Source organism: Zeus faber, assembly GCF_960531495.2.
Source record: "Zeus faber genome assembly, chromosome: 2".
Classification (NCBI taxonomy): domain Eukaryota; kingdom Metazoa; phylum Chordata; class Actinopteri; order Zeiformes; family Zeidae; genus Zeus; species Zeus faber.
Window position 1 is genome coordinate 8881059 of NC_137189.1, and position 22580 is coordinate 8903638.

A 22580-nucleotide genomic window follows, 5' to 3' on the forward strand; every position below is an offset into this window, starting at 1 on the left:
AGCCATTAGACATGAACTCAGTAGAATCAGCACGACATAATCTTTGGGAGTTCTTGAGGCTCGACCCCTCACCCTTCAGACCGCCGCCCGTGCAGCTCCCGCTGTGGTTGCTGCGTCAGGAAAGGAGGCGCAGACTGTGACATCTGTTCGTTCTGTGTTTGAGGTGATGGAGCGGCGTGCCCATGCTGCTGCAGCTCCTCACAGCTGTCTCTTTTACCATTTCCGTTTTCGTCGCCACACCAAGAGATGGGCGGGGCCGCGCTCTTGCACTGATCCCTATGATTTGTTGAAACTTCCGTCTGTTTGATAACCCAGTCAGTCCCCGTCTTCAGCATCAATGAAAATAGGATAAAAATTCACATTTGCTTTTCCTTTCTCTTTTTTCTTCAAAAGTTTGTATTGAGATTTTTGTTGTTACTATTGCTATCATCTTTTTCATTATGATTACTATCATTTTATGATTGTGGATGTAATGATGTTACTATCAGTAGTAGAAGTAGTGTAGGCACAATGGTAATTATGATGGAAATATGATAGTAATGATAATGGTATTCGTTATTGTTGCACATTATTTAATATCAGCCTTTTGTATTTTACACGAGTCAAGTTCATTTCAAGTTTTTTTTATGATTGTGTTGCAAGAACATGACATTTTTATTTCTCATCATCTGATCTGAATATTTTTTTAATCCTTTTTGTGTAATTGACAGGCCTTGACCTGAGATAAAGGGTGAAACTATTGTTCTTTGGATATTGCAATCTTATGAAGAAAGAAAAAACACACCAGAGTATTTGTGATCATGTTGTTAATAAAATGTTTATTGGCTGCAAAGATATGGTGAAGTATTATTCATTTTCAAAATTTCCTTTTATGACCAAGTGCTTCCTGGTTTGACAATAAAAAAAAAATATATATATACATGCTAAGTTTAAAATGAAGTCAAATAAAACTGTGAACAATGTCTTGGATAAATGAGGTTGTCTCTTTCAATTTTTTCCCATTTCATCTTTTTTTTGTGCGCTCTGTTGACCCTGCATGCACCTTTTATTTGGTCTCAGAATTTCACTTTTATAAAAAAGGTATTTCAAAGCACTGAAGGTTATTTTCTCATGGAGTGCTTTCTATTGTCTACTGCTCTCTACTCTGCAGTAAAATACACTGGGTGTAATAGACTGACTCTGCTTTTGTGTTATTCAACGATGAAACAGATCTTGATTTAGATGCTGTGACACTAATTGGCCAAAAGAAATTGTATATATATACGATCAGCCACAAAATTAAAACCACTGACAGGTAAAGTGAATGACATTGATCATCTCGTTCCAATGGCACTTGTCAAGGGGTGGGAGATATTAGGCGGCAAGTGACCAGTCCAGTTCTTGAAGTTGATGTGAAGCAGGAAAAATGGATAAGCGTGAGGATCTGAGCCACTTTGACAAGGACCAAATTGTGATGGCTAGACGACTGGGTCAGAGCATCTCCAAAATGGCAGGTCTTGTGGGGTATTCCCAGTATGCAGTGGTTAGTATCTACCAAAAGTGGTCCAAGGAAGGACAACCGGTGAACCGGCGACAGGGTCATGGGCGCCCAAGGCTCATTGATGCACGTGGGAAGTGAAGTCTAGCCCGTCTGGTTCAATCCCACAGAAGAGCTACTGTAGCACTAATTGCTGAAAAAGGGTGCGTGTGTGTTGTTTACCTGTGGAAGAGATGGCACCAGGATGCACTATGGGAAGAAGCCAAGCCGACGAGGCAGTGTGATGCTCTGGGCAATGTTCTGCCGGGAAACCTAGGCCGTCCTGGCATTCACGTGGATGTTTCTTTGATGCATATCACCTACCTAAACATTGTATTGAATCGTTTAATCAAGTACACCCCTTCACTGATGGCAGTGGCCTCTTTCAGCAGAATAATACACCCGACCACACTGCAAAAAGATTCAAGATTCAAGATTTTTTATTTGTCACATACATATACATACTTTCATACATATATGCAGTGAAATGTAATGCAACGCACCCGGTGATAACACACAATATGTCCTCGGAAAAAAAGAAATAAAAATAAAGAATTCCTTTCTAATAGACCGACTAACTGACTCCTAAAACGTAATACAGTAAGTTGAATACTTATAGAATAAGATAAAAATATATAGAATAAAATACAATAAAAATAAAATGAAATAAAATGGAATAGATAGAGGGAATATGCCTATGTATGTACAGATATGTGCAATTAAAAAAACAAAATTGTTCAGGAATGGTGAATGTAAAACGACCAAATACCATATAAATTGACCATATATAGAAAAAGCACTGGACGGATGGTCTTTATTGGCCCTTTTTTGGAAGTTGTTAAAACTAGTGGAATGCAATTCGTATTACCCATATTCTATTGGCCTGAATTCATTTCATACTGCCATCTGGAGACCAGATGGGACATAGAACGACATAACCGGTGGTTAAGAAAAACAAACAAACAAACAAACAAACAAACAAAATAACAAAAAAAACAATCCAAGTGTAGACGTTTTTAAATTATTTTAGGTGTTTTTTTTAATAACATCAAATCAGTTTCCAAACCTTCCAGAGCACTTCTTACAACGGAATCACGGCATCGCGCCATTAAAACGAAACAAATGGGTTTTATTTGGTCACAAAACAAGAGTTTGATTCCATCATTGTAATTTATTTTTTTTTTTAATGGAATTTGAACAATCTTCAGGGTACGTCTGGTGCATCTTCGACGACCCACCCGTGCGCCGCGGCACAGCGGTTGAAAAACACCTATTATTAGACGGCACGAAGCATCGCGATACTTGCGAGGTGAGCGCGTAGTGGCCGCGGGATTTGGCGTGGGACGGAGCGAAGAGTTGTTGTCGAAGAGGGTGAACCGAGGAGCAGGGGGTGTGTTTCGGCCGAAAAGCAGCACAGCGCGGCGTGCATGACAGAGCCAAGCTGGCGGACTTCACCATGGCATCCGGGGACACGCTGTACATCGAGGCGGACGGCTCGGAGATGCCGGCCGAGATAGTGGAGCTCCACGAGATCGAGGTGGAAACGATCGAGACGACGGTGGTCGGGGCCGACGACGACGACGACGACGACGACGACGATGACGACGGCCAGCCCATGATCGCATTGCAGCCGCTGGTCGCGGATGACCCGGACTCGATCCACCATCACCACCACCATCACCACCATCACCATCAGGAGGTAATCCTGGTGCAGACCAGGGAGGAGGTGGTCGGCGGAGACGACGACGACGACGACTCGGATCTGCACCACGCCGACGACGGGGGCGGGTTCGAGGACCAAATCCTCATCCCGGTGCCCGCACAGGGCGCGGAGGATGAGTACATCGGACAGACTCTGGTGGCCGTGGCCGGGAAGAGCTCGGCGGGTCGGGGGAAGAGGGGAGTCGGGGGAGGCGGCGGCGGTGGAAAGAAAGCGGGAAAAAAGAGCTACCTGAGCGGTGCGGAGGCCGGCGGGAGGAAATGGGAGCAAAAGCAGGTGCAGATAAAGACTCTGGAGGGGGAGTTCTCCGTCACCATGTGGGCGTCGGGTGAGTAGCCTCGATCCGCCTGTCTGGATCCGTCTGTCGGACACGGAGCCTCGGAGGCACCGCGTTGGTCTTTAGCCCAGGCATGAGGCCTGGCTGCAGGGCGTTGTCCCACTGCAATCACACCAGGAATTGAGTCGTGCACGGCCAAAAAAAAACTATTTACGCATGTTTTCGGAACCAAAACAGTAGATTGAAATGTTTTTGTTTTGAAGGGAGGCCATGTTTTAGGTGTCGCTGGGCGCCGCCATGTTCCCCCAGACCAGTAAGCATGGCGGCGGCCCGGAAAGATGGCGCTGGCTCGGCCAGGCAGAGATGGCGGCGGTTGCTCCGGGGAGCGGCAGGCCGCAAACCGAGCCGCACACACGGACTTCGGGGGTCGTGCTCGTTTCACCCCGCAGACGGTGTTAAGTTTTTTGGGGGCAGCGGCTTTATGGTGGAGTTGAAAAAACGGTCGAATAAGACTCGCGAACAATTGGTTCTAATGCTCGTTCGTACGACTTAATAACGACTCGGGACGTCGGGAGTCGCTCCGACGAAGAGACGGATCATCGATTCTCAAAATGAAATCGAGTTAGAAGTAGAAGTTCAAAGCAACTAGTCGCGGTTATTTGGCGTGATTTATATCGAATGGGATGTACACCTTTTTCACACCATCAAGACGAACAATTTAAACAGAATTAACTGATTTCTATGACTGACATTCACAACTCGTAACCAACCGACTCCGAATGAGTCGAACGTAGTCGGGAAATGGAACGACTGACGACTTTACCGAGTGACTCGTCAAGAACCGAATCTGGGGGAAAATAACCGAATCTTTCGTCACCGAGTGAGATCGGACCATGTTGTTATTTTGGCCGTATCTCATTCAGCCAGCAGCTGCTGCAGATGGTCTCGGTAACGCAAAGATGGATTTCCCTCTAAAGTGCAACGCCTTCTTTTTCGAAATATTCGAATCGCAAAATCACTTTTTCACCAAATTATGGTCTTTATGGCGTTATTTTTTTTTAGTTCCACCCTCAGAGAGAATCATCACAATATATTACTGTTGGGACTTGCTACAGGCGGCAATAAAAAAAAAATTATTACCGTATACCACATTGCCTTTACACTACTGATGATAATATGAAGGTGCGTTAGAAAAGGTTGTGAATTAATGAATTTCCTCAGCGCGCAACGTGAAACAATTTGCATTTCTGCAAATTTCGGGTTGAACTTCTGCCATATCACTGGCAGCGGGTTCATATCACTGACCAATCAGAGACGAGGACACATACGCTCCAAACCATAAGGACGTATGGCCGTGACGTCATTGACCGTCCGCAGAGAAGCCCCGCTCCTCTGATTGTTGTCTGTAGGAAGCGCTTTCATCGCCTGCTTTTTTACCCCTTGTCAAACTTTGAGCACCGTTCATTTGGGTGAATTTCAGACGTTTGATAAACCCGGGCCCAGTTGCAGCATTCAGCCAGTAGCTGGTGCTGCTGGTCCCAGTACACACACAAAGGTGGATTCCACTGCAAAGTGCAGGCCTTGGCCCTAATAATATAATATAATAATCACAAAACCACCAGTCAGCAATGTGCTCTTGTTACCCAGATTTAGTAAGCTATTGTGAATACTGTTATATTAATCATATCAGACACCATTCTTGATTCACAATAGTAATGGCAAAGGTTGAGTTTCTGTCATTTTAACCATCGGATTTGAGATTTTTATTTGTCACGTGCAGTCATACAAGAGCAGTGCAGTGAAATGATGAAAGACAAACTCCAAAGCTTGTGGGGGGGCAAAGAAAATATTATGTTTATATTATTTTATTTTTTATTTATTTGTTTTTTTATAATTTTTCTTTTTCCTAAAAACATCCATAATCAAATACATAGTAAATTATAAATTTGTAGTAAATACAGTAATATTACCAATAATAAAATGTGGGACATGGCTAAGTACTGATTATTGTGGTTCACACACACCGTATAACTATGTAGCAAGGGAAATGTCAGTGTTATGGGTTCAGTCTCTACAATGTGTTCTAGACAACTCTAAAGACATCGACCACGAGTCGGTGGTGGAGGAGCAGATCATCGGGGAGAACTCGCCCCCGGACTACTCGGAGTACATGACCGGGAAGAAGCTGCCGCCCGGAGGAATCCCCGGCATCGACCTGTCTGACCCCAAGCAGCTCGCTGAGTTCGCCAGGTGAACATTGTTGTTTGTTTTAGGGGGAATTAGGGGGAATCAAATGAAATGATTTTTTTTATTTATTTATACAGCGCTTAGCTCCAAAGGGGTAGGGATAAAGGAATAAAAGACAAAGTTAGAAAACGGGGGACAACACAAAAGTTATACACCGATCAGCCACAACATTAAAACCACTGACAGATGAAGTGAATAACATGGCTCATCTCGTTCAATCGCACCTGTCGAGGGGTGGGATATATTAGGAAGCAAGTGAACAGTCAGTTCTTGAAGTTGATGTGTTGGAAGCAAGAAAAATGGACAAGCGTAAGGATCTGAGCCACTTTGACAAGGACCAAATTGTGATGGCTAGACGACCGGGTCAGAGCATCTCCAAAACGGCAGGTCTTGTGGGGTATTCCCGGTATGCAGTGGTTAGTACCTACCAAAAGTGGTACAAGGAAGGACAACCGGTGAACTGGACACAGGGTCGTGGGTGCCCAAGACTCATTGATGTGTGTGGGGAGTGAAGTCCAGCCCGTCTGGTCTGATCCCACAGAAGAGCTACTGTTGCACAAATTGGTGAAAAAGTTAATGCTGCTATGATAGAAAGGTGTCAGAACACACAGTGCATCACAGCTTGTTGTGTATGGGGCTGTGTATCCGCAAGACCGGTCAGAGTACTCATGCTGACCCCTGTCCACCACTGAGAGTGCTTACAATGGCAGTGAGTTCAGAACTGCACCATGGAGCAATGGAAGAAGGTGGCCTGGTCTGATGAATCACATTTTCTTCTACATCATGTTGATGGCCGGGTGCATGTGAGTTGTTTCCCTGGGGAAGAGATGGCGCCAGGATGCACTATGGGAAGAAGGCAAGCTGGCCAGGGGCAGTGTGATGCCGGGAAACATTGAGTCCTGGCACGTACCACCTTCCTTAACATTTAGACAGGCCTACACAATATTAGGCAGGTGTTTTTAATGTTGTGGCTGATGGTGTATATTAAAAACAGAAACAATGGATACACAATGAAAACACAATATAATGGACATTTCACGAAAGCCAACGTTGATTTGTTTACATACATTGTTATTTAGCACGTTACTACTTAGCAGAGACATTCACAACCTTCAAGAAACACCTGGAGACGCTGCTCTTTCGGCATCTAATACCCGAGTCCTATCTTAGCGATGACTAATTACTCTTGTTCTTGTTGATGTTGACTCAATTCGTTTTAAGTTGTATTGACATATTGCATGCATGTGAGTTGAATACTAACTGAATTATGGCATTAAATTGTCCTAACTCCTGATCTGAAACGGGGGAAAAAGCTGTCAAGGTTGACAAAACGCCTCCTATTTATCGAAGATAATCGGTTGACTCTCAAGCCAAACAGACTAAATGTGTTCCGACAAAATATGTTAATGTTGTTCTCGGGTGCTCTGGTTTGTTTGTGTAAATCTAAACCCATGTTTTGTTTGTTCGTTTTCCAGAATGAAGCCCAGGAAAATCAAAGAGGACGACGCTCCCAGGACGATAGCGTGCCCTCATAAAGTCAGTTTTATGACCTGCCCGTCTCACAGTTTCTTCTTTTTGAATCGACTGAAGTGAATTTAATAGGTCTCACAGGGATTCATTGTGCTACTGGTGTTGGGGAATTTTTTTTTTTTTTAATATTTATTGAGACATTTCATTCTAAGTTGATTCGTGTGAACTTGTATCTGCCTTCAAATGTATCAAACGCTTGGATCCGACACATTCAGCTGAAATCCTCTGGGTTTTTCCCCCTTCGCTGTATGAGTAGAATCTGCACGACAAGTTAGATATGGTTTGCGCAGTTATTAGGGTTTGAAGTCAGTGCTCATGGAATAGAACTATCGGGAGATTTGGAACCCTGTGGGCGAGAATGGCTGAGAAATGGAAAGCAAACACACTTTACATGGCGAGCGCGCTGTATCTCATTTAAATCTCCACACGGGAGCCTCTTAAAACTGCTCTGCGGTATAAGGCATCGCAGTACGTGTGGTTGGTTTGAACCGCTGCCTCCTGTGCTCTCTAGGGCTGCACCAAGATGTTCAGGGACAACTCGGCCATGAGGAAGCACCTCCACACCCATGGACCGCGCGTGCACGTCTGCGCCGAGTGCGGCAAGGCCTTCGTGGAGAGCTCCAAACTAAAACGCCACCAGCTTGTGCACACGGGGGAGAAGCCTTTCCAGGTGGGAGCCCGCACTGCCTGTACCTCACATCACATTTAGCAGAGGCTTTTGTCCAAAAGGATAAGAAGTACATTTTGTCGCTGTATCAATCCAGCTGTGTCACAGTTACCGCTGGATGAACCTTTCTCTAGGAACAACGGTAGAGATTTATATTTTTTATTTACAGTTTACAGTAAAGTTCGATACTTGGTTCATCCCAGAAGGGAAGTCGCGGTGTCACAGCAGCTCACAAGAAAAATCTAGGCTTTGATAATAATTATTTTTATATTTCAGAAAAATATGAATAGAAAATGGAAATAGGTGGAGCAATGTGCAGCCTAACATTTAACTGTGCACAATAAAAATATACAACCTAAAAGTTTTACAGTAAAAATAATAAACTGGAACAATAGTGAAGAAAAAGTGAAGCAGAAAGATAAACTTAAGGTAATGTACAATATAAGCCTAAATGACAAAATAAACAGCAGAAAAACAAACCGAACAGAATGTTGGCAATAAACCTCAAAAGTGAAACATACTCCCCCTATCAACAAAGTTACATTCTGGAAGTTGTGCCATTTGTAAACACGAACACAAAGTTAGAAAGTAAAGGACAAACTTCCTGCTGATAGGGCCGCTCAAATATGGCAAAGATCTTTAAGATATATAAATAAAAGTTTATTTATCTTATAACATGGTCATCATTGTCATCTGAGAACAGTACGAAAAGTTTCTGAATCTGCGATTATATGGGACGTTTGGAGCGGACCGAGGGACTCTGACCATGTCAGACCTGACGTTCTATCTTTAATCGGGGCCGCACCGGGCTTGGGTTGGAAAGAGGGCGAGTTCAAGATGGTGTTTTGGGCAGACCTGCCGCGTCACCTCCGAGGGGGCTCATCCCCGTCGCGCGCTGCCTGGCCGGAGGGCGCCGTGGCCGAGGAGAGAGCTGTAGGAAGCGGTGGTCGCTCCTGGACCCGAGCACTGGGCAGGCTTCATGTTTGATAATAACAACAACAACAATAATAATGTGTAATATAAGATGTGCATAACCGATCAGCGCGACGACTCTTTATAGGATTCAGACATGGAGACCCCCGGTGAAGCGTCCTTTAGGTCAACTAAACGTGCCACAAGGTACGGTCACACCGCACGTGTGCTGCAACAGCCATGTTGAGAGTTAGTTTGCTGTGTGAAAACGCACCGCTGTAAAGCAAAGGCGTGCACTGGATTTGTAACATATGACAAAACGAGAGCATTGTTGTGAAATGGAATGCGGCACATTATCTTGTTTTTTATGATGGTTGTAAGCCAAAATCGTAATTGTCAATAAAATTAGATCAACCGCCCAGCCCAACCTGCTGCCCCTACATCACATTTACATTTTAATACTTCCAGCAGATGCCAAGTTGAGATAAAATGTATAATCCTGTCACATGCATCATGGTGACAATACTGTCGTGCCGATGACCAAACTATACCTCCGTGCCATGCAGGTCCATGTACCATGCTGTCTATTTTACCTAAAGTTTCTTTATATAATTTGGGGCTTACCTCCCGGACATAGGCCGAGCAGCTACTGGACGTTGCATTAGTTAAAGGTTATGTCTGTTCTGTGCATCTTTAATATTTTGTTTGGACTAATTAGTTGTTTGGACAACTATTCCGATACAGTAGACAGGGAAAAATATTTTATTTATATATATATATATATATATATATATATATATATATATATATATATATATATATATATATATATATATATATATATAAAGTAGGGCATTTAAGTAGAAGCATGCAATGGTGATTTCCTCACTTCCTCATCTCAAACAACTTATTGAAACAAAAGCCAACAACAGCGGTGGGTTTACCACAACAAAAAATGTCAACATCTCAATAACTTGTCATCTGCCCTTGAGCATCAATTACAGCTTGACAACCACGTCTCATGCTGTTCACAAGTCGACTTATTGTCTGCTGAGGCCTGGCCCCCCACTCTTCTTGAAGGGCGGCCCTCAGGTCCTTGAGGTTCTGGGATACAGAGTTACAAGCCTCTACACGGCGACTCAGCTGATCCCATAGGTTTTCTATGGGATTCAGGTTTGGAGAAAGTGCAGGCCACTCCATTTGAGGTGCCCCAGTCTCCAGCAGCCGTTCCCTAATGATGCCACCTCCATGAGCTGGAGCATTGTCGTCCATGAAGATGAAATGAGGCCTGTGTTGTTCATGCAGGGGCACAATGACTGGATTAATGATGTTATTCAGGTAGTATGGGCTTGTCACTGTACCATTCACAAAGTGTAGGGCAGTTCTGTATTGACTAGACACACCTGCCCACACTGTAACACCACCACCAGCAAAGGCTCGTCTGGTGACAACAGTGGCTGATGCATAGCGCTCTCCTTGACGTCTCCAACATCGTTGGCGGCCATCATTTCTGCTCAACGTGAATCGACTTTCATCATAGAACAGCACTGAGGCCCACTGAACCCTCGTCCAGCGTAAATGATCCCTGGTCTGTGCAAGACGATGATGCCTGTGCCTGGTGGTGTGGTCAGGTACCCTTGCAGGTCGTCTAGCACGCAGACCACGCTGATGTAAACGGTTTTGAATGGTCTGACGTGACACTTGGATGCCTCTCACCTCCCTTAAATGTGCCTGGAGTTGAGTGGCATTCATCATCTGCTTCCGCAGGGCACTGTTCACAATGAAGCGCTCATCAGTGTTCGATGTGGCCAAAGGACGTCCACTTCTATGCCTTTCTGTGACTCTTCCAGTCTCTGTATCTCTGTTGCAACCTGCTGATGACACTGTGACACTCTAAGCTCAGTGGCCACTTCCCTCTGAGAACATCCTGTTTGAAACCTCACAATGGCGAGGTACTGTTGATCAGTTGTTAGGTGTCGTCTTGGTCTCATGATGTCAAAATGTGAACAGCATGATGAAGAGGACTGTTTAAATACCAATTCTAATTGAACCAGGAAATGTATTGGTCGATTCATGGATCAAACACCTGTTGTGAATTTTGCCGTTCAGCTCCTTGTTAGAGAACAGCAAGTTGTGCAAAAAGTACTGAAACATTGAACAGTTGGACATGTGCATTCAAAAGTTTAGAGAAGGTCAAATTAAGTTCACCTTTAAAGGCTATAGTGCATTTTAGGTTCATCCTGAAATTTCACCCAAAAGCCGAATATCCCTAACTTTTTATGAGTAGTGTATATATAATATTCAGTATGTGAAAAGTCATATTCATCCGGGTTTTTTTTTTTTTTTTTTTTTTACATATTTCATACCTATTTTGTTTGAGCTGTCCACTGTGTGGATGAAAATTAAGTTCGACATTTTGATCAAATGTCTTAAGAGAAATCCTGCGATGAATCCACATAAGGTATTATTAGAAAAAGAAAAAGTCGATTTTATTACAATACAAAGTACCAAATAAAGTATTTATTCTGAATCAGAACCCGTTTATTCCAACAGGTGCATTTACATATACTAGGAATTGGTTCTGGTGAGGTTTGGTACGTTTCATCACACACGATTAAAATAAAAAATAAAAATGTTTTAAGCTGAAGTCTGAAAAATGGAGAATAATAATAAAAACAAGTAATCGTTTATTCTTATTATTAATAATAATAATAATAATAATAATAATCATAAAAATAATAAAATTGTAATGGCCAAAACAAATAATAATACAAAACAGAATAATGGGATGGGTAAAAATATACAGAATGTGATAGCATGGACAGGATAAATGATGTATGTTCTTTCCTCTCAGTGTACCTTCGAGGGCTGCGGGAAAAGGTTTTCTCTGGACTTCAACCTGCGCACACACGTGCGGATCCACACCGGGGACCGGCCCTATGTCTGCCCATTCGATGGCTGCAATAAGAAGTTTGCCCAGTCCACCAACCTCAAGTCTCACATTCTGACACACGCCAAAGCCAAAAACAACCAATGAGAGCGTGTTCCGCATACCCCCGGGCCCCCCCCACACACACACACACACACACACACACACACACACAAACACGCACGCACACCCATACCCACACACACAGCTCAACGGGCGGATCGGTGGCAAACGCACATGGAGCATCGTCGGGAAGGAAGCGACTAAAGTGGGAAGCTGGAGACTATTTTTCCTGCCCGAAAAGTAAAAGACAGATTAAAAGAAGACTTGAGAAAAAGGGAGATTTAACTGGGTTTTCCTCCCGTTCCCCTCCTGCTACTGCATCGGCTTTGGAACACGGTGACGATTCCCAAAATCCCCCCCCCCCCCCCCTCCCTCGGCGGCACTCGGGCGCCAACAGAAGAAAGTCCCGGGCGAAAGCCGGACTATTTTTACCACACCTCTGAGAGGACGCGCATTCTGTCATGACTGTTTTTATTTCTTTAAATTATAGCTTTTTTTTATTTTTTATTTTTTTTCCTCCAAGTGTGCATATTGTACACTTAACTTGGGCTACGTTTACTAAAATGTAATTTCTCTCCTGAGCTCCGACACCTGGACCTATATTGAAACGGGCCTCTCGCGTGACTTGCTTCAGGTGCATCAAAAGATGAGAAAGGTCTTTTTGTTTGCATTTCCACACCTACCTTGGTTGTACTTTTCCCTAACCACAGAATAACCTTGTATACTTGTATCGTATGGCTGTATTGAAACTGTGTAGACATAGAGGCGTGATTTAAAGTGTTAACCGATTTAACTTTTAACTTTTAGTCATGAGTTGCTTTATCGTTTGTATGGACTGTCCTTAAGCGGCGTGACGAGTGACCTCCCTCCCGACGCCGTCTTAAATGATCTGAAAGTACAGTGGCTCCACTGCAAAACCATCACTTTCTGTTTCTGTTGTTCAGAATGTAATGTACAGGCGGCAATTATTAACTTCCTTTGTTGATATTTACACCATGTATCTCAATAGCCCACAATAAAAGGGGAAACTCAACCCCCGTTCAAGTAGCAGCTCTTTGGAGTGGATTTGTTGAGGTGCACAGTGCCGCCCGTCATTTTAAACCTTAATTCTCTGTTGTGATGCATCAGGGCTAATGAAGCCTTAAAACTTCAGGCATGGTCATTTAAGTAGAAAGCCTTGCTGTATTTGTTCATACCTTATCAATGTTTTTTTTTTGTTGTGTTTTTTTTTTTTTTTTTTTTTTTTTTTACATGTTTAATCATACAGAACATTTTGAAATGTTCAGATAATTGTCTATAGGTATCAATTCGGGGTATGAATACCCAAACAAATATAAGTAGCTAAACAATTTACATCTGACATCATTAAAAAAAAAAGGTAATTAAAATACAGTGTTGCAGTGTGATCTAGGTGTTTGCTGGAATGAAAATGTATTGTTCTAAATGGGATTTGGCTTTAATTTAATTTGGTGATTAAATTTATGAAAAAATGAAGAATGGAAACACATTAAACACATAAATTTGCCTCTACTGCCATTCAACACATTTATTCACTTAACCGCCTTGGTAACACACCATCCTTTCTTACCCAGAATAATTCCTCTGTGGAGGGAAACACGGCTTGGGATGTTATTGCATTATTGAGTAGTGCAGCTTGCAAAGTGGGGTTTATAGCTTGGAAGTTCCCATATTTTCTGTCCAGGCCGCAGAATTATCAAAGTGTCCACCTCAGCATCCTGACCTCCTGATTCCAGGAAGGCCTTAAACCTGATCCCTCCCCTCCCGCCGCACCCACTGGCTTTAGCGCCCTCCACTGGTGACGTGTGGTATCGAGTTCCCCTGCAGATCTGCTGTCCATGGTTCTGGAACCTGCTGGCGCTCAGTAGTGGGGAGGTACTTACTGGCTGTAATATGTTGCAGACAATTGTGTTTAGTTTTTGATCCTAGCAGTGCATGTATAGGCCTGGTGTGCAAAATTCTGATTTCTTGCCCTTTTGGGAACTGCTTTCACCTGCATCGCTCTGAAGCCAGCACGGTCTATTACTTACTGCCTTATTGCAATTTGTGCTTTGAGTGGCTGAAGCATTCACAGCACCTCACTGTTTGACATTCACAACCTGATGCACTTTATTCCAGGCCGGTGTGGGGCACAACACTGTCACTGGTGTTCAGGCTGCCATTTAGGGTCTCCTCTGCTTCTGTGTGTGTGTGCGCGCGCGCGCGCCGCCTATGTACACCCATGTGGTTAAAGTCTCATTAAGGCATGATTCCACTTGGGTGCTCCTGCGACTCCGATAGGTGGCATTTATTCGTGTGATTGGCTGTTTTGATTGACAAAGGCAGAGGAGAGTAAATGCGCTACTTGTTATGCAGTTGAAGTCTGTCAAGCCCCCAACACCTGCTCGCTCAGATGCTTATCTCATTGTGGCTCCTCTCTCCCAGGAGCCACGGCACTGGGTTTGTTTTATTTTATTTATTTATACCCCGTGCTATGTGTTTAACCTGGATGTCATTCTCTCCTAGGCAGTGGCCAGGTTTTGGCCAATTGCATCCAAGTGGATTTTTTTTCACAAGCATAGGCCTGTACAAGCACATGCATGCAAGCATATAAAGGTTTATCACACTGAACCTAACTAAGCTTCCTGGGACTCGGGTCATCCCCCCCCGAGCCATAAAGACTAAATCAGGAGATCGGCGCAGATCGACCCCAACCCTCTGCGCTTTATTATTTATTTGACATTTCTTAATAATGATCTTGCACCAGGGCTTTTCATCTGCCATGCACTGATGCACACGCCCTGCCCCGTCCACGCCAGAATCCTCCTTACTCCAAATGGATCGTCCATTGAAAGACTGGATGGATGGATGGCTACACACACACACACACACACACACACACACACGGCTCTATCATAAAGCCAATTGCATTATTATACCATGTCTCTCCGTAGCTCACCTTCATCTCCAAAGAACAACTTATAGTCTACTGAGCCCGTCTAAATGTTGTTTTTTTTGTGCTGTGGGAACAGAACAGCCACAGCCTCCTTTCTCTCAGATGCTATTTCCATGCAGAAAATATGTTGCCAAGGTAACAGAGAAAAGAGAGAGAGAGGCTGTGCGAGCGCTGAAAAATCCTGTGAATTCTATGATTGGCGAGCAGCACCTCCCTGCCAGCGCAATGTAAGACACTTATTACACATCTGAACCCTCCTGTCCCGGGACGCTTCAAGGTCCAGGCCATTTGGTGAGGTGTTATAGCAGGTCTCTCTCTCTAACACTATCAACCTATCTTTCCCAGCATCTGCCTCCCTCTCCGCTTCTGTCTGAGTCTCTCTCTTCCTCTCTCTCCATCCGCCTCTCTCTCTTTCTCTGTCTGTCTCTCTCCCCATCTCTGCCTCTGTCTCCACCTCTCTATCTCTCCCCTCTCTCTTGACACTATCCTCTCCCTCTCTCCAACGCTTTTTACCTTCCTGTCTCACTTTCTCTCCATTCTTGCTCCCTCTCTCTCTCTCCATCTTTGCCTCTCTCTTCAACAATATATCCTCCTTCCACCTTTTTGCCTCCCTTTCTCTGCCTCTGTCTCTCTCCCCCTCTCTCTCCAACACTATCGCCTCTCTCTCCACCCGCCCCTCTCTCTCTTTCTCTGTCTCTGCCTCTCTCTCTTTCTCTCTACCTCGAACACCATCTCCTCTCTCTCCATCTGTTTCTCTTTCCCTCTCTCTAACACTATCTCCATGTCTCTGTAACCCCCCCCCATGCTGCTTTTTCTCTCCCTTTTTATTTCTGTCTCTCCACTGTTTCCTCTGTATAAATTTCCCCCATGCAACCTCCACCTTTTGCTTGCTGTAAAGTCATTTGAATGCCTATCACAAATCGACCTTTATTTGATTAATGCATCATTTTGGCATCCCCATCACGTCCCCTCTGCTCGGCACTCCTCTTGGTCACTGAAGCTGCCACATGACGCTCTCTTCAAAAGAGTGGCTATTGCATCTACATTTCAAATCAACCACCGACACCGCGGTAAGGTCCGTCGGCCCCCGGAGCCGCTTTTATGCTGCAAACACGGCCACGGATCAAAACAACTTCTCAGTTTTGATAAGCTACCTGACAAACGCGATTTCTTCCGGCTATGGCGCCGTCCAATCAGCTACGGTGGATGACAAATGATCAAACAACTGCCATCGCACTGATTATTCTGTCTTTATCCCCATGAGTGTGAGCATGTATGCTCCGCACGTCCAATTAGTGTGAAACTTGAGTTAAATGTGACATCATGACTTGATGTCTCAACTCAGCTCGAGCACACCTACATTAACTGAGCAGCTGTGAGTTATAAGCAAGATTTGGCATCAAGAGGCGCAGCCACTTCACAATCCTATCAAACCGAGCAAACTTATGAAAGCCACAAAGACACGTCATGTTTTTCATGTGCAGAAATGTGGAGAAAAATGATTCAGCCATGTGATGGGAGGCATTTTGTTTCATGGCGTCGTTTTGAACGTCGATCTCTCAGGAGGAGTGAGCAAAGCAGAGTGGACCGCACAACCACCCAACAACTTTCCATCCTCCATTACCCCAACTCTGTCGCGAAAAACCAGATTAGCATAAGCTCTCTTCGTAAGACACTGTGAATGGGATCCTGAAAGAGGCTTAACTGTCTCCCCCTTCACCGGGGGCTGATAGATAGTTGGAGCTAGACAGGCAGATCTGCTGGCTCCCCGAGCCGCATTCTTAGAGCTCTCCAACGCCAGAGATCAATGAGGATCCATCATTGGGGACAGAGAGCGAAGTCGCCCCCATAAGCAATAGCAGCGATCAGGCAAATGGGTAGAAAATGGTTTCTAATGGTGCCTGGCGTGTGTGGTGTAAGCTGCAGCAAGCCTCTTCGTCATCCATCACCCCCCGGAGCATGTAATACCTGGGAGAAGACATAGGCTGCGGGAGGGGCGAGGAAAAGGAAGGAGGGAGCATCTGTTCATCCAACGTGGGAACCCCTCGGGGGAACAACAAGATAATCTCAGTTCACATCAACCTGAATCTGCCACCTGTGCATTGAAACGACGCTGTGTCACAGTGTGTGTGTGTGTGTGTGTGTGTGTCAAACAGCGCAAGTCACTTAGTCTGCACACCCGCTGAGTGATCTTTGCTCAACTAACTCAACCAACATCAATAGAGAAGTCCAAAAAAAACAACTCACTCGTGTCCATGGCTGCGCATGATCGCAACCTCACTGGTCATTGATGCATCGTTGGCACAAAAGGGGAGGGCATGAAAAATGAATGAATTCATTTTCCTCCAACCATTGATCTCGCAAAGTCACCGAGCAACAAGTCAGGGGATGAGTTTTTATTTTTATTTTTAACGTATGCGTGATTAACAACACAACCCCCCTCCCAACGACATGGGTTAGCGACCTGCCATGAGCTCCACAATACAGTAACAGTTGCTGCTGAGTAAACAATGAAGTCTTTAGTTTTGATTTGACCATTTCAATTATCAACCCAGACTGCTGTTTTCCCAGAAACAGTGATCACATTCACTATTAATGAGCCATGTTCATCCTGGATCCATTTACTCTTTTCAATAATGCATTCTCTTTAGAATTGCCTTCGATATTCTAGCCCCGCAGCCTCTCCCTCTCCATGTCCTTCCCCTGGAAAGGGATATCGCTGGTGCTTTGGTCACATTCACTACTCGCCCCAGGCTCATTCTCCATGGACTCAAGAGGACGATGCTGTGCCGGAATAAACAATGTGTGACGTTATCTGAAATGTTTGCTAAGCCTGCCTGCTGCTCGGATATAATGGAATGTTTATTTGCCGTATGGTTGCTGAAAGCACCTCAGTCTCATTCAATTCCAGGTTCCTAACTGGGATTGTAATAACCCGTTTGTTGAGACCGTCTTAAGCGTTCACCTTAAACAAGCCAATAGACCACAAATTATAGTTATCAGCGTCCCGATGTGATTTTCACCATATCGTGATTAATGGTTTTAATGAGGCAATTGTGGCATCAGCAACCATGTTGGTTGAAGTGCTCCATAAATGAATTTGTCCTGTTAGCGCTGGCTAGAAACTTGCACAAAGAAATGAAAGGTCCATTATAAGTGACAGCAGAAAATGAATATAATCGGTGGAACATTTAGCCTCCTATTAAGAAGGGTGTGGGGGGGATTATCAAATTGCCTCTGACAATCAATCTGGCTAAATGGCTTTTGAGAAGCATGCCAATCGAGCCCCATTGGAATGGAGATTGGCAAGCCGGGGCAGCGGCAGGTAAGCCGGGCTCGGCGGCCGGTGACTGGCAGGTGAGTATGCCAGCGGTCGGCGGGTGGCACCAGGGGTGAGGGTGTGAGGGGAGGATGCTGAGGGGTGTAGCAGAGAGTCTCGCAGTTCAGCGGGGTGACTCACAGTAATCTGGGAAGTCGACCGGGGCGGCAGGAAAGCAGGCAGGGGTGTGGGGCGGTGTGGCGTGAGGGAGGAGGGCGAGGAGAGGGAGGAGAGGAGGGCGAGGAAGGTATGGCAAGGTATGAGAGAGGTAAGTGAGCCAGGCAGCATCATGCGGCGTGTAAGAGGAAGCGTGGTTTTTATTTGACCGCAGGGCATACACCTCTCTACCCATTGCCAGACCTCCAGCTGAGGTCTATTTTCCCCTCTTGCCCCATCGTAAACCTCACCCCTCCCCTCCTCCCTCTCTCCCTCAACCCCCCTTCCCGCGTTTTGTGGAGGTGCACTGAATACTGACTAACCGGCGGCTGCACGGCCGGCTTACAAACGCTCTCTTCTGTCTCCTTCACTTCCCATCTCTTTTACCCCCTCTGTGTTTCTTTCTCACTCTTCTTCTCCTTCTCCCCATCACCCTACCCAACCCCTTTCTTTCCTTTCACCTCTCCTTTTCCTCTTGTGCTCACCCCCCCATCCCCATCTCCTATCCTCCTCATCAAATTTGTTTCAAAACCTTCCATCTTTCTCCCCTCTTTTTTTAACCTCCTCCTTTTCTCCTTCTCATTCATTCTCTCTCTCTGCAGAAACACATCTATTATTTACATACACCTCTGGCACCCACTGGAGACTCAACCAAGGTCCAGGCCAACTCCTCAGCATTTTAATCACCCGTAATGAGCGAGGTATAATAAATAGAAGCAATCCGAACCAAGCAGCGTGGGCTTGGGTGACAGTACTTCTTAACAAGCAATCCTTGTTCAATCCTGTATTTCCAAATTGACTATATCCAGTGTGCCGCGTTTCCCTTGAGGATGTGCGCCACTCACGAGCGAAGAGAGCTGTCATTTATGCCAATCAAAATCCAACCACCAGAACCCGCAGTGAATCAGAGCTCACATCTCTCTAATGCATGTACAGTAATGTCACACTTGTTATCCGAGACGTCACTGGGATTCATGCAGATTCGTTGTGTGGTTGTGGGGTAAAATGTGTTTAACCTCTCCTCCTGCAGTATCGGGCCTCTGCAGCGCCCCACCCCCCGACTCCCCCTTCCCCCCCAGTGCAGAAAGCGAGGGCAGAGGCAGCTCCGTCAGACGTGTGAGCGGCGGGAGGCGTCCCGAGTGACTGCTATGGCCTCTTTTCATCATCAGCTTCCCTTTTTGCTTTGAACAAACACAAGGGGCTAAAGGCGGAGATCTGTCAGAGGTCCACAGCTCACAGGGTGAAGGGAGGAGGGGGAGGAGTGGGAGTGAGGGGCGGGTGGGTTGAGGCGGCTTTAAGATTACCAAACCCCCCCCAAATCATTACCGCCTCGGCTGGCAGAGCTTGCTGAACTAAGGGATACAACAGTTGTTTTAGCTGGCTGTGATCGGGTTTTACGTTTACCTCAGATAGATAAAGCCCCCGAAATGTCGGTGAGGGAGCACCACGCCTTGCACTCCACTTGATGCTGGGGGGGGGGGGAGCTTCTCGTGAATTAAATCAGTGAGGGTGTGAAGCAGTTCAAGCATTTGTATAACAATTTCTTAAAAAAAAAAAAATATGGCTATGTCCCTTTAATCACTGGTTTATTGATACTGGTAAACATCAAACAGAAACAACAGCAAAATCAAGAACGGACTTCCTCCCGTACTAAAGTGATTATCGTTTCTCTTACATTGACAAGTTCATTTACATTTGCCGTCATGATATGACACCATGTCGTCATAACTGTAGAAAATAGGAAAATTAACTTTCGGTTATGTGCTTTCGATTATATCCAGGTAGAATATCGGAATGCTTCCACCACCTGTCACGCCGTTGGTATACGTTCAATCGTCGCTCAAATCGGACACGACAGGAATCCTATCAGCGTTGAGTCTTTATGTAATTAGGTGATAAAAATGTATTGATTCAAACCGGAGGGCAGGTTTAGGCTGCGTCGACTTGTGCCATAAATGCCGCATTGTGCACTGTCTGGTGTGTCACCATGAAAAGATTGGGTTCCGTCTACTACATTCTGTTCCAACACCTCTGGGATGTGCAGCACATTCGTAATCTCCCCCAAACCGCCGCCTAGGTAATTAAGACATGTCACCATCTGTCTGCCGAGCCGGAGACAAGAATCATGGCCGAAGTCTACAGAGATTGTATCTCTTTAAGTAACAGGCAATGAGAGGGCAAGTATAATAACCTCCTCTCTCTCATTGTTATAATACGTCCAAAAAAGATTACTGCATTCAATACCATGTCAACACATACAAGTGTTTCAAGTCATGTCACACAACAATGTTTTGTACATGAAATTGCTTTATACATTGTTTTGTTCTCCATCAAAGTTTGATCGCTATAAAGGAGACTTTGATAGGTTATAAGGTAGAAAACAAATGTGAAACATTTGCCCAATAAACCCTGTATGCCTGCCTTGCCCCTAGATATATGAGAGAAACGTATTTGTCCTTCCTTGGAGAGCGAAAAAGCTCGAAAACAGGGCATAAAATCCCTGTCTGCTCCACAATGGGCCATGAATCCAGTTCAGGAAAAAACAGTAGAACCTAGTTCATAAATTCCAAATCATAAAGTGCTCTCTAGAAGCCACTCAGACCTGGAGAGCCTGTCTCTGGCCCGGCGAATGTTTGTTGCGCTGTCCAGCTGCGGTAACTCTCCGCTCATGGACAGGCTCCTTTTAGAGCGCAAACTGCGCCCACCGTTGGGGTAGGCCACGTAGCAGCGCTCCTTGTACGAGTCCACATTCAAAGAGTGCCTCCGACTCATCCTAACCCCTCCCGCAGGCACAGTCATGTAGTGGCGGGGGGCCTGACGTGGCCGCACACCCCTTGGAGAAGTAGTCCACTTGTTTGGTTGGCCAGGCATGACGACCGTGACCGCAGTGGCCATTTTAATCTCCAAGGAGTTATTCCGGTTAATGTTGGCTAACTGGACGTCCGCCATATTGTCGACTCGGCAGACCTCGGAGGGTTTGGACGGGGCCACGGAACGCTTGGGTCTCAAAGCGCCGGGGGAGGCCGGGTGCCAGCTGTGGCTGGTCGCTGCGGTAGAGACAGTACAGTCGGGGATGGACGCCTTGGTGTTTGCTACCACCACCGGTGGACGCTGCTTGGATGGCTCAGTGGGTGGCAGGGCGACTTTCAGACATTCCTTGTCGTTTTTTTCTGGCTGCAGGACCTGTTTGGACAGGGACTTAGGGAGCCCGCATCCCTGAAGCTGCCCGTCACTGCTCAGCGACCGAATATCCCCCATCTCCAGGGCCTGAGGAAAAGTCAGATGGAAGGAGTGACAGGAGAAATGTGCAGCAATAAGGAACAGCCATAAGGAACAAGAAAGGAGCATAACATGAACCAAATAAAACTGACCTTATCTACGTCTCCTTGGTTACAGACCCGGTAGCGCACAATAAGGAATATTATAAATGCGAGCACGGAGGCCACGATGATCCCTCCGATGATAACTACGATGGTGCCACCGAGGAACTGGGACTGCATGAAGTGGCAGCGCAGGTACTGCGGCTCGGTGGTGAAGTGGATGCAGCCCACCACCCTGGTGGCGGTCAGCGAGGTCAGCTGGTCGTCGTAGATGGCCAACACACACAGGTCATAGGGCGTTCCGGCTGCCAGGTTGTTCACCAGGATGCTTTTACTGGTTGGTGGGATCATCCTGGAAAACAAACGTGTTGTTTGTTTCACACATCCCATCCCATCACAGATTCGCGAGACAGAAGGCACAACTATATGGCTCAAATTAGATTAGACAGCCCTTTTTTGTTGGTTTGAAACGAAATGACAATCACCTGTCTGTGTCTGTGTGAGGCATCATCTCCTGTGAAAATTCATTTGTCGACTCCAACATCATAACCGACAAAAGGTTGCTTTCAAGTAGCTAGGGACACGGCATCCCTCAGCCTGTTTCCAGTAACAGGATTAGAGGATTCCTTCCATAATGTGGCTACAGAATTCAGCGTCCCATATTGAAGCCATATGTGTCGTTAACTTGAAGTCTGCTCAGATAAAAGTGTCCGTGCACTGATCCTATGATAATATCACAGTAATAAGCACTAAATATAAAGTGAAAGGGGGCAAAGATGAAAGAATGCTGTGTACGCCTGTTTCTTAGATGAGTCTGTGAAGCCTCTTACACTTATTGCAAAACATTGGCTGACTTCTCTTTCATCTTCCTATCAGTCTGCAGCACAGTGCTGACATTCTGTTTTGATTCTGTTGATTAGGCATTATCAAGGTTTTGCACATAGTAAATGATGTACTCTGGCAAGGAAGAT

General features: G+C 45.4%; 2 protein-coding genes across 3 annotated transcripts in view; both read left to right on the plus strand.

Moving 5' to 3' along the window:
• evlb (Enah/Vasp-like b) overlaps window positions 1-40 on the plus strand; it is a gene marked incomplete at both ends in the record, with an annotated part of 42173 nt that extends 42133 nt beyond the window's left edge. The window contains one exon of the mRNA XM_079996947.1: window positions 3-40. Within this exon, the coding sequence (XP_079853073.1) occupies window positions 3-40 (38 nt within the window). The remainder of the gene's footprint in view (window positions 1-2) is intronic.
• A 2845-nt stretch (window positions 41-2885) lies between these two features.
• yy1b (YY1 transcription factor b) lies at window positions 2886-12908 on the plus strand. 2 transcript variants are annotated; one of them, XM_080020318.1, is made up of 5 exons: window positions 2886-3564; window positions 5601-5763; window positions 7236-7296; window positions 7802-7960; window positions 11724-12908. In XM_080020318.1, the coding sequence occupies exons 1-5, from the start codon at window positions 2973-2975 to the stop codon at window positions 11904-11906; spliced, it is 1158 nt and encodes a 385-aa protein (XP_079876444.1). In that variant the 5' UTR covers window positions 2886-2972; the 3' UTR covers window positions 11907-12908. The 2 variants fall into 2 exon arrangements, with proteins under 2 accessions (XP_079876444.1, XP_079876445.1); XM_080020319.1 differs by having other exon boundaries at window positions 5613-5763.
• Window positions 12909-22580: the final 9672 nt, after the last annotated feature.

Bases quoted from the DNA above. Each gene is read 5' to 3' on its own strand.
- yy1b (XM_080020318.1), top strand. From the start codon at position 2,973: ATGGCATCCGGGGACACGCTGTACATCGAGGCGGACGGCTCGGAGATG. The intron at 3,565-5,600 runs GTGAGTAGCCTC...AATGTGTTCTAG, and splicing joins CGTCACCATGTGGGCGTCGG to ACAACTCTAAAGACATCGAC. The intron at 7,961-11,723 runs GTGGGAGCCCGC...CTTTCCTCTCAG, and splicing joins CGGGGGAGAAGCCTTTCCAG to TGTACCTTCGAGGGCTGCGG.